Source organism: Tasmannia lanceolata, unplaced genomic scaffold, assembly GCF_043159265.1.
Source record: "Tasmannia lanceolata isolate RefF3 unplaced genomic scaffold, GAP_Taslan_0.1 ptg000008l, whole genome shotgun sequence".
NCBI classification, from domain to species: Eukaryota; Viridiplantae; Streptophyta; class Magnoliopsida; order Canellales; family Winteraceae; genus Tasmannia; species Tasmannia lanceolata.
The window spans coordinates 17,140,554-17,154,114 of NW_027518685.1; the positions used below are offsets into that span (position 1 = coordinate 17,140,554).

General features: G+C 36.2%; 1 protein-coding gene across 1 annotated transcript; it reads right to left on the bottom strand.

Annotated features, from left to right (window-relative positions):
- Positions 1–5,883: 5,883 nt before the first annotated feature.
- On the bottom strand, positions 5,884–8,277 carry LOC143883323 (transcription factor MYB26-like). Its single transcript, XM_077386673.1, has 3 exons — positions 7,978–8,277; positions 7,764–7,893; positions 5,884–7,610 (listed from the first exon to the last, which is right to left on the bottom strand). Exons 1-3 carry the CDS (start codon positions 8,105–8,107, stop codon positions 6,866–6,868), a joined length of 1,005 nt encoding a protein of 334 aa, XP_077242788.1. The 5' UTR covers positions 8,108–8,277; the 3' UTR covers positions 5,884–6,865.
- Between the last annotated feature and the right edge of the window lie 5,284 nt (positions 8,278–13,561).

The following is a 13,561-nucleotide window of genomic DNA, read 5'->3' on the forward strand; positions in this document are numbered from 1 at the left end:
ATGTCACCACTTATCTTCTCATTTATTATACATGGGTGACAAATGATGGCCCCACCCATCAAAAGAGGAGGTGCAAATAAGAGAGCCCCATATGAGGTGTGAAACGACGGAACCTACCCCATAAAAATATGACGTATGGAAATGGGGGCCCATCATATGCACGGGTTTGGGTGGAGATGGTGGGGCCACACCCATCAAAACATGATGAGTAAAATAGTGGCCCCGCCCAAGCTATGCATGAAATGGTGCTCCCTACGCCATTTATGGGTTTGGGTAAAGATTGTGGCCCCACCCCATCAAACCATGAGTTACAAAAATAGGGGGTCCTAGCACATTAAAACATGTGTAAAACAGTGGGCACCACACCATCAGAACATGTGTAAAACGGTGGGCTAGCTGCAAACCATAAAAGAATATGATGTGTAAAATGGTGGGCCCCACACATGCATACACGTGAGTATAAAATGGTATGCCCCACCACATCAGAACATGTGTAAAAGTGTGGGCCCCACCCATGCTTTGCATGAGTTTTAAATTCTATGGAATTTAATAAAGAGAAATGAGGCGGGTGGTTTTGGGTGTTAGACTGTTAGTTTTGATTTTCCCTGCCTAAGACAGGAAACCCAAGAATAAGGATAAAGTTTTTGGGGATGATATTCACGTTCCCATATTTGATAATGGCACTCCTTCCAATATATTAGGACTTATGAGTACTCTACTAACTCTATAGGCTGTGTGATAGTTCAAAAAACTCTTATCAACATTCAGTCAGATAAGTGTTAGAGAAAGATCGAGTGACATTATCAAAACATCAGAGTGCAAATATTGTTCTCCAAAATTTATCGGCGATAAATGTGAATTCACCAAAACCCGATCTATCAATAGGTTTATCTTGGATTTATTGGTTATATCAGTCAACAAATATTCAAATTTACAAATATCACTGCTACTGATAGTCGCGGACGGCCGACTATGGTAAAATGACCCGAAGAAAATTGTATCAGTCTGTTTTTCCGATTTATCAGCTGAATTCTTGGATTTATTAGGCCATAATTTCTGTAAAAATCTCTAATTATTAACAAAAAACTTGCCATTCAATAACTTGGACTCATATCAAATTTATATGTCTTGGCCAGGGTCCTAAATGTCCTACATACTGGGCCCAGGGGCGGAGGCACATAGAATATGAGGGGGGCCATGGCCCCCCCAATGACTTGGAAAACCTTTGTTGTGGGTTTTGGCAGTACAAGCATTATAAGCTAGTTTAGTGGCCATGCCCCCCCCTCCAAATGACCATTGCAGGCAAGTATAAATTAGTTTGGCCCCCCAGGTGTAAATTCCTGGCTCCGTCCCTGACTGGGCCCATTCAAACCTTTGAATGATCGTATTCTCCCATTTATGCCCAAATTGACTCCATGAACTAGATAACAATTTTACATTCATGTAGGGGGAATTTGCTCGATTTATTCCTGAAATGCATCATCTTCTTAAGTTGTAGTACCATTCTAGACATAAATTTAGGAGATTAATAAACTTATGAGTATATTACCCATGCAACCCTCAACGGGCGAATGCATATTGTATTGCCATGCTTCCTAATTTCTATTTTCTATAACTCTATATTGAGCCTTTCTATTATAACATAATGATTCGGATGGGTGATGATATCACCTGTCACGGGCTTTTACTTTTTTTTTCTCTTCATATGATAAACTTGTATGGCAGCATATGCATATGCCAAAGCCAATGCCTCGAAGGTCCTACTCGCTTGACACCATTTGTTTCTTTGCTTATGCTCACGATCTCCAACCCATATGACCGGTTCATATAAATCAAGGTGACCCATGTGCATGTTAGATGAAATCCCGCAGATCGTGAATTATGAATTTCTTAAGGGTATTTTTGTCAAAAATCCTACATTCTGGATTAGGGCTAATGAGCACTTATAAAGACTAATGTTTAGGTATTCTTTAACAGAGAAAACCATAGATCTAAGAGGAGATGGTGATATGGGAACTCAAGAGCCGCCGGAAAATATTTTGGGCATTGAAGAAGGCGATCCAAGGTAAGGAACACATTTAAGTTAGAGTTCTTGTATTAACTTCTCCGATTATGTTGATTTCATAAAGATTACAATATAATTCTCCTTTATTTTCTCTTTCCGGAAAAGTTCCGGCGAGGTTTCAGTGACTTTTATTTTCTCTTTCCAACGAGTTTAGCCATGCTCAATTTCGATGTAAAACGAGTGAGATAGAGCCTTTTAAAGTGCCAAATCAGTGAAAAATGTGTTGCAGGGAAAAACCCAATCCCCGGTGAGTGGACGACTAGCCAGGGGCAGACGTCCACCCGAACCAAACTAGAATCGTGCTGGTTATTTGTCAGACATCTGGCTCAGCGCAGATGTCTGCATGCCAGTTTTTCCTGACGGTAGTTGAAACTTCGAAAAATCATAATTTCTTCGTTTCTCATATGATTTTGGAGTTCTTGGGCTCTCCAGAAAGCTAGAGAGGTCTAGTTTCCATTAAAAATGATTCCAAAAATGTTTAAGGACTTTATAATGTGATTAATTTAATGATACTAAGAGGTACCCTAGGACGACCTACCATCTTCTTCCCGATTAGGCATTATATAAAGAGTGTTTCATACCTCTTTGACATAATGTATACCATTATTAGACATTTTTATGATTATCTAAATGGTTATTGGATAATAGGTGATTGAATATTCAGAGTTCGAAATGCGTTGGGTCTTCGTCCGAGGTACGTAGTACCTTATTACTTTAGTGCTTTGACCCTCAAAACTTCTTAGATTGTGATTCCCTCATTCCCTCGTACTCAGGATCATGGTTTTAAATTTCGGTTTTGGATAAAATTTTGAACTTATCTAAAACCGAAATTTCAGCCAAAATCCCAAAATTTCGGCCGAAATTTGGTACTAGCACACGGAATGCCTTTTTTTAGGACAAAATTTCGACTGAGAAATTTTGGTCGAAACTCCTAAACGGAATAAAAAATAATATTTTATAACAAATTTCGATGAAATTCTCGAAATTAACAAAATTTGGTAAATTTCGGGGATTTCAGTTTCGGAACGCTTGGGTTTCGGTCCTCATCGAAATTCCAAAATTTAGAATTTCGGTCGAAATTTCAAACTATGCCCAAGATCTGGTTGTATTTGGATAAGTTGTACAACCCTGTGAATTGCTGATTTTCTCTTGGGATTCGAGTCTAGCATGCTTGTGTTACCGTGTTGCACGTTCTTTGAACCCTATTCTTGACTTCTTGATATTGAATATCATACTGATAAGAGTATTTTTGTAGGAAAAAGTACAGATACACCCCCTCAAATTTCTGACATATCCAATGATAAACCTGACATTTTGAAGTCATCAACGACACCCCCTTAGTTTTCAATAATGCTTGTTACATAACGGGGTGGACGGGAATGAAGAAATTGCCAGGGGTGTCTTCGATGAATTTTGAACTATAGGGTGAAAAGTCAGGGGGTCTACTTCATGGACGGTGAAAAGTCGTGGTGTCGCTCATGACTTCAAAAGTCAGGGTTATCGTTGAAAATGTCGGAAAGTTGAGGGGGTGTGTTTGTATTTTTCCCTTTTTTTATCATATTTTATTCGGTTATGATTGTGATGAACATATGTTTCTCTTGCAATTTCATATTTATTGCATGCCTTGTGAACACTTCTTGTGGAGGCTTATATTTTTTAACTGTGAACCGCCCCGCCAATGAGGCAATAATGCGTTGGCAATTATGTGAATTGTGATCCTGCCAATGGGGGATATACGTTGGCCTTGTCGACATGTATATGTATAGGAACGAGTTCCGACATCGTTGACCGCCGGATATACGTTGGCCTTGTCGACAGGTATATGTATAGGAACGAGTTCCAACATCGTTGACCGCCGGTGAAAAATAGTGTCTTGTGAACCACAGTCCTTTGTGGTATTATGTGACTATGCCGATGATCCTGAAGTGTTATTGATACTCATTGTGTGATCCATTTGACTATTTGATATTCTTTGAACTTCGAAATGTGAACCTTTGGTCACCTTTGTATTAAGTAACTTACTTTGACTGTGCTTGTGACATCTTTGATCTCTGATTCATGAATTATGAAACTGTATTTCTTGATTATCCGTGGCATGCTTAGACCTAATGTACTGGGTGTTAGCTCAATTTTCACATTTCAGATTTTAACCCCCGATTAGACAACGAGGGAGTGGAAACCTAACTCTTTCAGTTTCGATTTTATTTCATTCGAGTTTATTGAGCTGTGAGTATTGATTCAGATACTGTAGAAACTTGAGAGATACATTTATTATTTAAGTTTTGGTAGAGAGAGAGAGAGAGCTTGACTTTATTTATGTGTTACCTTTTTTGCTTTGGAATAATGATATTGATGGTTCTCAATATTTTCTGCTTAGCCTTGCATGCTTGTAGTGGTTACTTTGCAGTTATGTGGTGCTGTCATATCCCAGGCCATAATTACGGTTCGAAGAGTGACAATAGAGCTAGGAAGCACAATAATAAAATGCATCCAGTAAACATTGGATGCATTGTCGAGGAAACGTTGAGTGCATTGTATTGCTCGATGTATCATATTCCCATGCTTCATAGTCTATCACGGGTTCTTACACGATAGTGCTCCAATATTTTTCCAAGGAAATATGAACGGGTAAATGAAAAAGTGGGGGCCACTTTTTCAATGGTTGAAACCATTTATTTCCTAGGCCTTGCTATATGGATGACCATTGGAACCCTCCAATTTGTGGAGGTATTCTGCTGGCAGTTGATTTTTTTTTTTTGTTTTTTGCACCGTTCATCTAGTGTCCACAAATTGGAGTGTTAGAATTGTACAATGGGGTGGGTTTTCCTCCTGGATCCCACTTATAAGAATCCATTTGTCATATATTTAGCGGCCCACATTGATTAATATGTACCTTTCTCATAGTGGGCTCACATCCTCAATCTCCTTTTGATCGTACATGTTTATATTAGTTTTTTTTTTTAATTTTATGGATCTTGATCAGACAGCAAACCACTCAATGTGGGTCTACCCATAGTTGCATGTGCGAGAAGCAAAAGTGAGAAGCAAAGGCCCACGGGAAGGCGAGAAGCGTGAAGGACTACGGAAGCGATGGGGAAGGTTGAAGGGAGGCAATGAGGAAGCGTGAAATAAATGAAAAAATTTACAAAATTTAAAAATAAGTATTACGGTTTCCAACTAACATTAGCAATTTGAATCCAACCATCAGAAATTACATGCAACATGTACTTGAAGGAAAATCACGTTGTCAGCTGAAATGCCTGTGTTGACAAGTGCCTGATTACATGAAAATTTATGTGACCAAATTATGAATTTTTGAAATTAGCAATATACCTCATCGTTTAGAAGTTAAGATTTTTACTCCGCAATAAATGACCTAAAAATGTTGGATTATGTAATATAATTGTAAAATTAATTTTGTGTCATTTTAGATTTGTGTCTTGAAACTATTTTTAATAAATCCAAATTGTGGTATTTCCTTATTCATATGTAAATCTTAAGTAGACAAGCATTAAAATAAACACTAAAGATATTGACTCACCTTGGTCCCTATATTTCTCTGTAATTCTGCATCCCTGAAATTTTGTAAATGATACAGAACAAAGATTGGGGAAACTCGGTTCTCAAATTTTTTGGGAAACGCGGCATTCCTGCTTCTGACACGTGCTTCCCACCATTCGGGGCGTTTCTGGTAACTTTGGGTCTACTACATGATGGTTTAGATCAATCATGATCAACACAAATGTATGGATCGAAAAAACTATGAAACACAATATAGTGTATCTATGATAGATCGAATCATTCCCACGAGAGAGGGAGAGCCTAATTGCACTTTTATTAGCGAAAGATAATCGTATTAAATGAATACATGTGTAAGTCAGAGGGCAAAGTTTTCCCAGTATACAAGTAATCCTGCAAATTGATCTTTTGGCACTCCTGGGAATATGAGACACTCCTATGAATATGGACAAAAGAAATAAATCGTTCATCATAGATTGCATAAATTTCATCCAAAAACCTAGCTAACCTCCGATGACCTACACTCTTACCTTGATCCCAAGAAATAACATTAGACGAATCACCCTCCACCTACAATTTACCTTCCGTCAGCTTCCTAAATATGCTCAGCAGCTCAGGCCATGATCGATGGACAGTCCGAACCTCAGCATCCGTGGAGTATATTAAGCCAATCGGGCCTGAAAATGCATAAATGATGACCTCATTGCCAACTCTAAGTACACCCCCAATTCTCTTCTGGCCAGGTTTGCCAATGGAGTAGTCAACATTGAGTTTTCGTGTGTTGGGAAAGGATGTTTCCACAAAGCTGATGTCTTTTTCTTCGCAGCGGTGTCCGACGAGATCGTCTTCCAATTCCTAGTAATGCCCTTGACGTAATATTTGTGATTAAGAACCCAGAATAAATACCCATGCCTGAGCCCGGCCCAAGCTGTACATCACATCAACAGCTCAATGATCTATAAATCCTCACATATTTGTAATTGTACAAGCTTGGGTTCTTAAACACGTGAAGCCCATATTAGCATTAGGAAAACAAAGTGGAAAGAACAAGGAAAAAAAAATAAAAATCCCCTGGCTATCCTCAATTTATTGAGCATGAATGCCTTGAGAAGAAGCTTGTCATGAAAAGATTGCAAAGGGGAGGGAAGGAAATCTAGAACTAGTAAAATGCAAATCACTATAAACCTATGTGAAGTGAGTCAAATACAACAAAGTCTCCTACCATAATAAACCATGTATATGCCTAGCGATTAATGTTAAATGAACCCAAATACAAATGACCTAGCAATCCCATGCCAACTGTTCCATAGAACTTATATTGCAGTAGATTCCAGAAGTCATCAATGTAGAGTCCATGAATTCAAGGTCGAAATTCGGTCGGTTGTATGCGTTTTCCATGTCTAGTCTCTTCTCATCATTGCTTTCATTGAAATCCATTTCATACATCTTGGGCTGTTGTTGTTGATCTTGTTGTGGATGCTTTTGTTGTTGCTCCACTAAATCCAGTTTTTGCGTTTCCAAGGGTTCAACACAACTAGCCCACAAACAATTCTCATCTAGAAAACCAAACCCAGATGGATTGAATGAAGAGGAGATGGGTGGATTCTCCAAGGAAGATGTGTGAGAAAGATCCATTGTTGCATGTGGGTTTTGATCTTTGATACTCCATAAGAGAGTGGAATTGGGGTCTGTAATTCTTGGATCTTCATATTGAAAAGTAGTGGGGATCTCAATGGGTTCATGCAATGAAGGATGAGAAAGAGGAGGAGGCAATGTGATAAAAGGTGGGTTCATCTGTGCAGAGACATTTCTCATAGTTTCTCCAACTCTCATGTGGGAATTAATGGTGAAAGGAGTACAAGTCTGAGCAAGATTGCATGCATTGTTTTTAGTGTAAGAAGGGATGAGATTGTGAGTCTTTGGATCCAACCCTTGAGCAATCAGTTTCTTCTTTATGCATGAATTCCAAAAGTTCTTCACCTCATTGTCAGTTCGCCCTGGCAGATGCTTTGCTATCTGAGCCCATCTGCAAACAAAAACAAAAAAAAACAAAAGAGAGCATTAAATGGAGATGTAAAATAGTAAAAGAGCTTTAAATGGAAAATGTAGAAAGACAAAAGTTGGTTTTTGCATGAATGTTTTTAGGGTTTTCTTTTTCTTCTGGATGTTGTGAAGGCACCTGTTGCCTAGAATCCTATGCACATCTATGATGGTTCTTTCTTCTTGAGCTGAAAAAGTACCCCTCTTGAGGTCAGGCCTCAAGTAATTAATCCATCTCAGTCTACAGCTCTTTCCACACCTCTGTAGCCCTGTAATCACAAATCAAAACCCGTCCATAGATGAATAGAGGAATAAAAAAGAAAGAAAAGAGAGAGAGAGAGAAAGATAAAAACCTGCATGTTTGGGAACTGAACTCCAACAACCATGGCCATGGGTGGTGATGTATTTTACCAGCTTCTCATCTTCTTCAGGAGACCACAACCCTCTCTTAACTTTCTGCTTGCTGCAGCAGTGATGGCCCATCTCATACACTACCCTTTAGCAGTAGAATTGATTCTCTCTCTAAATATTGATGTCAGGTATACAAGGGTGGTATACTCTATTTATATGTATGAGATGTGTATGTATAAGAGTAGAGCATAGAGCATGTTTGAGAAGTGTTGGATTTAACTTTGTCTTTACTCATGGATGACCACTCTCATGAGTGTTTCAGTAGGCTTCTTCCAAGTCTTTTCTTTGCTCTTCAATTTAAAATATCAATTTCACTATATTTAATTGAGAAAAAACATGAATGTTCAAAAAAGTGAAAAACTGCATAGATAATAACCTACCAAAAAAAAAAAACAGCATAGATAACCATAGGAAGGGTGCATCAATTAATATAATAAAAATGAAATACATACTCTAGAAGAGTTAAATTTCAAGGATTTGGGGACCATTGTTTTTTTTTTGAAATTTTAGATGTAGAAAATAACCCATAATATAAAAGAAAAGTGTCATCTATGCATGCTTTGGACAGAAGGATTACTAAAGGAAGGAAAGGACATGATTTTCTTGTAACCATATGAAGGGTGCATTAATGAATATAATAAAAATGAAATAAATACTATAGAAGAGTTATATTTCAAGGATTAGGGGACCATTTTTTATTTTATTTTTGAAATTTTAGATGTACAAAAATTACCCATAAGATATAAGAAAAGTGTCATCTATGCATGCTGACAAAAACAGGACTAGTAAATGAATGAAAGCCATGATTTTCATGTGGCCGGCCTAGTGAATGATTATGAGGCCATTAGAGGAAGGGCTAAAGATTTTGGAGAGAACCCACATCATTTCTTGCATTCAAATTTAGCATGCAAGATCTCAAAACATAGATCACTAGAAAGAGTTCATGGGTACATCTCTTTTTTTTCTTTTTCTTTTTTTCTAATTTTAGGCGTGAAATGAATGAATAATCCATCTGGGTATTTCTTTTCTTCACTCAACCGTTGCTTGGCAGTGTCAATTTCTTGGTGTCAACGTTGTGGGTGATGATTGGGATATGTTTCATCCATGATGATTTCCTTCCCTTTCTCTTTTTTATTATTTTACCATCTAAGAAGAAATGCTTTTTACAAGGAGTGTGAGGAAATCACGTGGAAAAGCAGCTGCCAAAAGTCAGATACAAAGTGTCACTTGTTCTTAAACTAATGTCATTTGATTACACATTAACATCTTTGACAGAAGGGGGGTGAAAATTTCTATGTTGTTTATTCCTTTTTCTTGTCTAAGGATAGAAGGTAGAGGCCACGGGGCGTCGAGAAGGAGAAGGCGATATCTTACAAGGCAGAGGGATTATATTCAGTCCTCACAACTAAATTTAAAATTACTCACATGTTCCATGTTTGGATAGCTCCAATATCTGGAAAAGAGAAAAATATTTCTAAAGTTTACTAATATTTTTAAACACACAAAAAGATAATTAGAACCAACCCTGTACAATTTTTACTTAAAGGGACCTTTAATTTATGATAATATCTCACTAAACTAGCCATAAGCATATCATTTCCCTCTAAATCTGGGAGTGAAAAAAATTTCCAAGAAAAGATTTTCCATCAGAAATGTTTTTCTTGCAATCAAAATAGGTAGGGAAATGTTATTGTAAGACGCATGCACTCATATGAGACTCTTGTAAGTGGGCCCAATGGGGGTCTTCCAAAAATACCCCCCAGCTTTTCATGAGAGCTTGGAGAATAGAGAGGGTGTCCTCGTGCTATGTTATTACATAGCATACCGAAATTACCGCTCATGTTTAGCTGGTACATACTAAAATATGAAAGGCATTTTGATTTTTTTTTATCTCAAAATTAAAAAAAAAAAAGAATATATATTTATTGATCGATATATCCTACACATTTCAAATTTCTCCTTTTTCGCCAAAGTCTAGGTGAGAAATATCAGATATAAACCACTTCAAATTAACCTTGAGTAAAACTCACTACTTAGAAAATGATCCTAACCATGCATCTAACCAATGGTCTATAAACAAGTTCTAGAGTTTAGGGTTTAGGGGATTTAATTAGGAATTAGTGTTTAAGGTTTTCAGTTAGGGTTTAGCCTGGTTATGTTTAATTTAAATATTTTTAACATATTTACTTCAACTAAAAATCACGATTTATTAGAATTGTACTGCAATAACAACTTATTGGTTGCATGAGTGTCTACTTGTCATTCCAGTTCTTACTACTTGATCTAAAATTATAGGAGCAATTATTCTAACTGAAGAAATGATCAAATAAACAATAAAAATAAGTAGCTCACTAAAATAACTGCGTAGGTCTCATGGTTTGGAATTAATAGTAAAAATAGATACATAAGTAAGAATAAGCATACAAATATAGATCTAGGTCAAATTTCTAAAATATCAAACACAAACAATTTAATTATTAAAACTAAAAAATATAAATACATGTAAAAAGTAAAGATTATTTTAAAAAAAAAACCATATAAACCTATATATATATATATATATATATATATATATATATAAAAACCTATATATATATATATATATATATATATATATATATATATATATATATATATATATATATATATATATATTCATAACATGTGGATCTGACTATATAAGAATTAAAAAAATTGCATATGCTAAATAAATTAAAAATCAGGAAACAAAAGCAGGCATAACTTGATAGATCCAGTTCAATAGATGTACAAAACAACCAAACAGTACATTCCATTACGAGAATTTATATGATGCCCGATCGTCAAAGCAACAAGGGCTAGCCCTTGATTTTTCATCTGGTCAAAACTCAAAACAGATGAAAAATCAAGGGGTAGGTGGTTTGCCACCTAGCCCTTGTGATTCTCACAGTCGGGCATCATATAAAAACTCTTCCGGCCAGAACATACTAGCAAAAAATTAATTAAAGCACGTGAAATTGCGTTCCACATCGATAGAGAGGGAGAGAGAAGAGGTATTAAGATAGTTTTTTAATATTTTATTAGGAGGTAAGAGGGTTCTCGGTCCTCCTCCACCCCAAACTTAGGAAATCAGTTTTAGTAAGACCCCCTCTCAAAAAAGAAAAGAAAAGGTAGGACGTATCTATAGTAAAAAGTCTATCATTAAAAGATGAATAATTATGAAATGATAGAAAATATAGAAAAAGATAAACAGTAAAAATCACATAACATATATCTTCAAATCTTTTTCCACACATGCATATCAAATGAATCATGCATGATTTTGATGTATTACAGCTAATTCATAAATAAAAAAAGGATTTATCTTGAACCAATAATACCAAGGCTTGTTAATATGACATTGATCCATTTGATTTAAACTTCAAATTTTATTTTTTCTCTTGATTCTAGTATATCAATATTGATTTTGGGAAATTTTATTTCCCCCCCTCTGACGGTTAAAATTAATCCCCCCTTTAACGTTAATCGTTAAGTTTTAAAGGGAAAGAAAAACGTTAAAGGGGGTGAATTTATCCTCAAGCAGTGAACCGTTCTCACAGAAACCGTTAAAGGGGGGGAGGGGGGGATTTTATCCGTTTAGGGGGGTTGGGGGCGGGGGATATCATTTCCCTATTGATTTTGGTCTTAATTATAACATGCAATTAAGCAAAACCCCTTTTAAAAAATTTAAAATTAAAACTAAAGTTCAATATATTCACATGACCATGATACAATATGAACCCCATATTAGCCTTATATCCGTGCATAGGCCCCATATTGATAGTGTATCAATATTGACACTCTTAGCTGATATGCTTGCGATTTTTTATGAGCACAGATATTGTGGTCTCCATAGTTCGGACCCGCCTATATAAGCATGTATCAGCTGATATGTATCGGTATGAGCCCATACTCGCATTTCCCCCAAAACACAAAACAAAAGCGGAGTGAGGTTAAACAGTATAAGTTAAAAGTGCTCCAGTAGAGAAGAGTAATTATGTACTTAGATTTTCATCGTTAGTGTACAAAGCTTCCATTTTAAGAAAGTATAATCAAAAGAAACCAGGTATTAAATCAAAGTAAAGTAATGAAATCCCTTAAAAAGGAAGAATTTTCAATCTCTCTCTCTTTAGTACACATGAAAATTATCGTTTACTCAATACTTATAAATTAATGTAATTCTCTTTAACATGAGGATCATGACCCCAGGCCATTCCCTCAAAGTTTCTTTCTTCCCCCACCACAAAAAAACAAATAAAAAACAGGTTTTGATAGTATGAATTAGTGCACTTATGAAAAGAGTTTTTATATGCTGCCCAACCGACAAGTACTGTCAAAACGGTACCGCCCTTGATATTTAATCCAATAGCAGCGCACTTTTTAAAATGCATGCTGTTGTTGGATCAAATATCAAGGGTGGTACGTTTGATGTACCACCTTGACGGGACTTCACAGTCGGCCACCATATAAATTCTCCTTATGAAAATTATCATTGCTTTTCTACTGGAGCACCAACCAAAGTCCTTCAATTCATATTGTTTGAGTCAACACTTCAACATGTTCTTATCTCGTACAAAGGCAAGATTATTCAATATTTTTTCTAGAGAAAGGATGAATCTCTAGGAGATTACTTCAGCAGTTGGCTTTTCTCTAGCTGTATAAACTTTCTTTCTTTTTCTCTTACTTTGTCCATCTGTTACTCGCTCTTTTGTTATTCTATTGGTTGTCTACGTATTTTAACTTAAGTATAACTAAATTCTTACCCCCAAAATAATAATAGCATATAACTAAAAGGAAAAGAAAGAAATTCTCTTGGTCGATAAAGTGACACGCATACTCAAAATATAGATTATCGACGTGTCCTTTTATATGAAAAAATATTAAAAATAAAACTAGATATATTGTACGCATAGGGCAGAGAGAAGAAGAAGAAGAAGAAATGTCAAAGTGGATTATTTAACAATGTTGGTATTGTAATTTTCTGTCGGGCCTATGCATGATCTTCACGACATATACACCATGAAAATGGTAAACCTAGCACAAGTCGCACAATGAAATCGAGTTTACATGGTTCGGGAAGATTGCTTACATCCACCGGAGAGAAAACGTCTTACATTATGAGCAACAAGCACAAACGATTACATAATGATAATTGTCAATCCCATAACTCAATCCTTACACGCTCAACACTCGTAAACTGGAAGATAAAATGTAAACTATCCTCATATCTAATTGAAAACTCACACGTCTCTCTTCTCCGCGTGAAGAACTCTCTTTTTCTTTCTCTGTCTCTCTCTATCTATAGTATATACTAAACTTGTCTCTTTCATCTGTCATTCATCTTCTTTCAATGTAAATTTTTACAAGATTTTTCTATTGTGGATATTTTCTACGACTCATGCATAGCATGGGTGGGACACATCATTTTAAAACACATGTTTTTGATAAGGTGAGGCCCATCAATTTACAACACATGTTTTTGATAAGGTGAGGCCCATCAATTTACAA

Excerpts from the sequence above, each read along its gene's own strand:
- LOC143883323 (XM_077386673.1), bottom strand. The coding sequence starts at position 8,107 with ATGGGCCATCACTGCTGCAGCAAGCAGAAAGTTAAGAGAGGGTTGTGG. Across the intron at positions 7,894-7,977 it reads TTCAGTTCCCAAACATGCAG|GGCTACAGAGGTGTGGAAAG; the intron begins GTTTTTATCTTT and ends TTGTGATTACAG. Across the intron at positions 7,611-7,763 it reads CATAGGATTCTAGGCAACAG|ATGGGCTCAGATAGCAAAGC; the intron begins GTGCCTTCACAA and ends TTTTGTTTGCAG.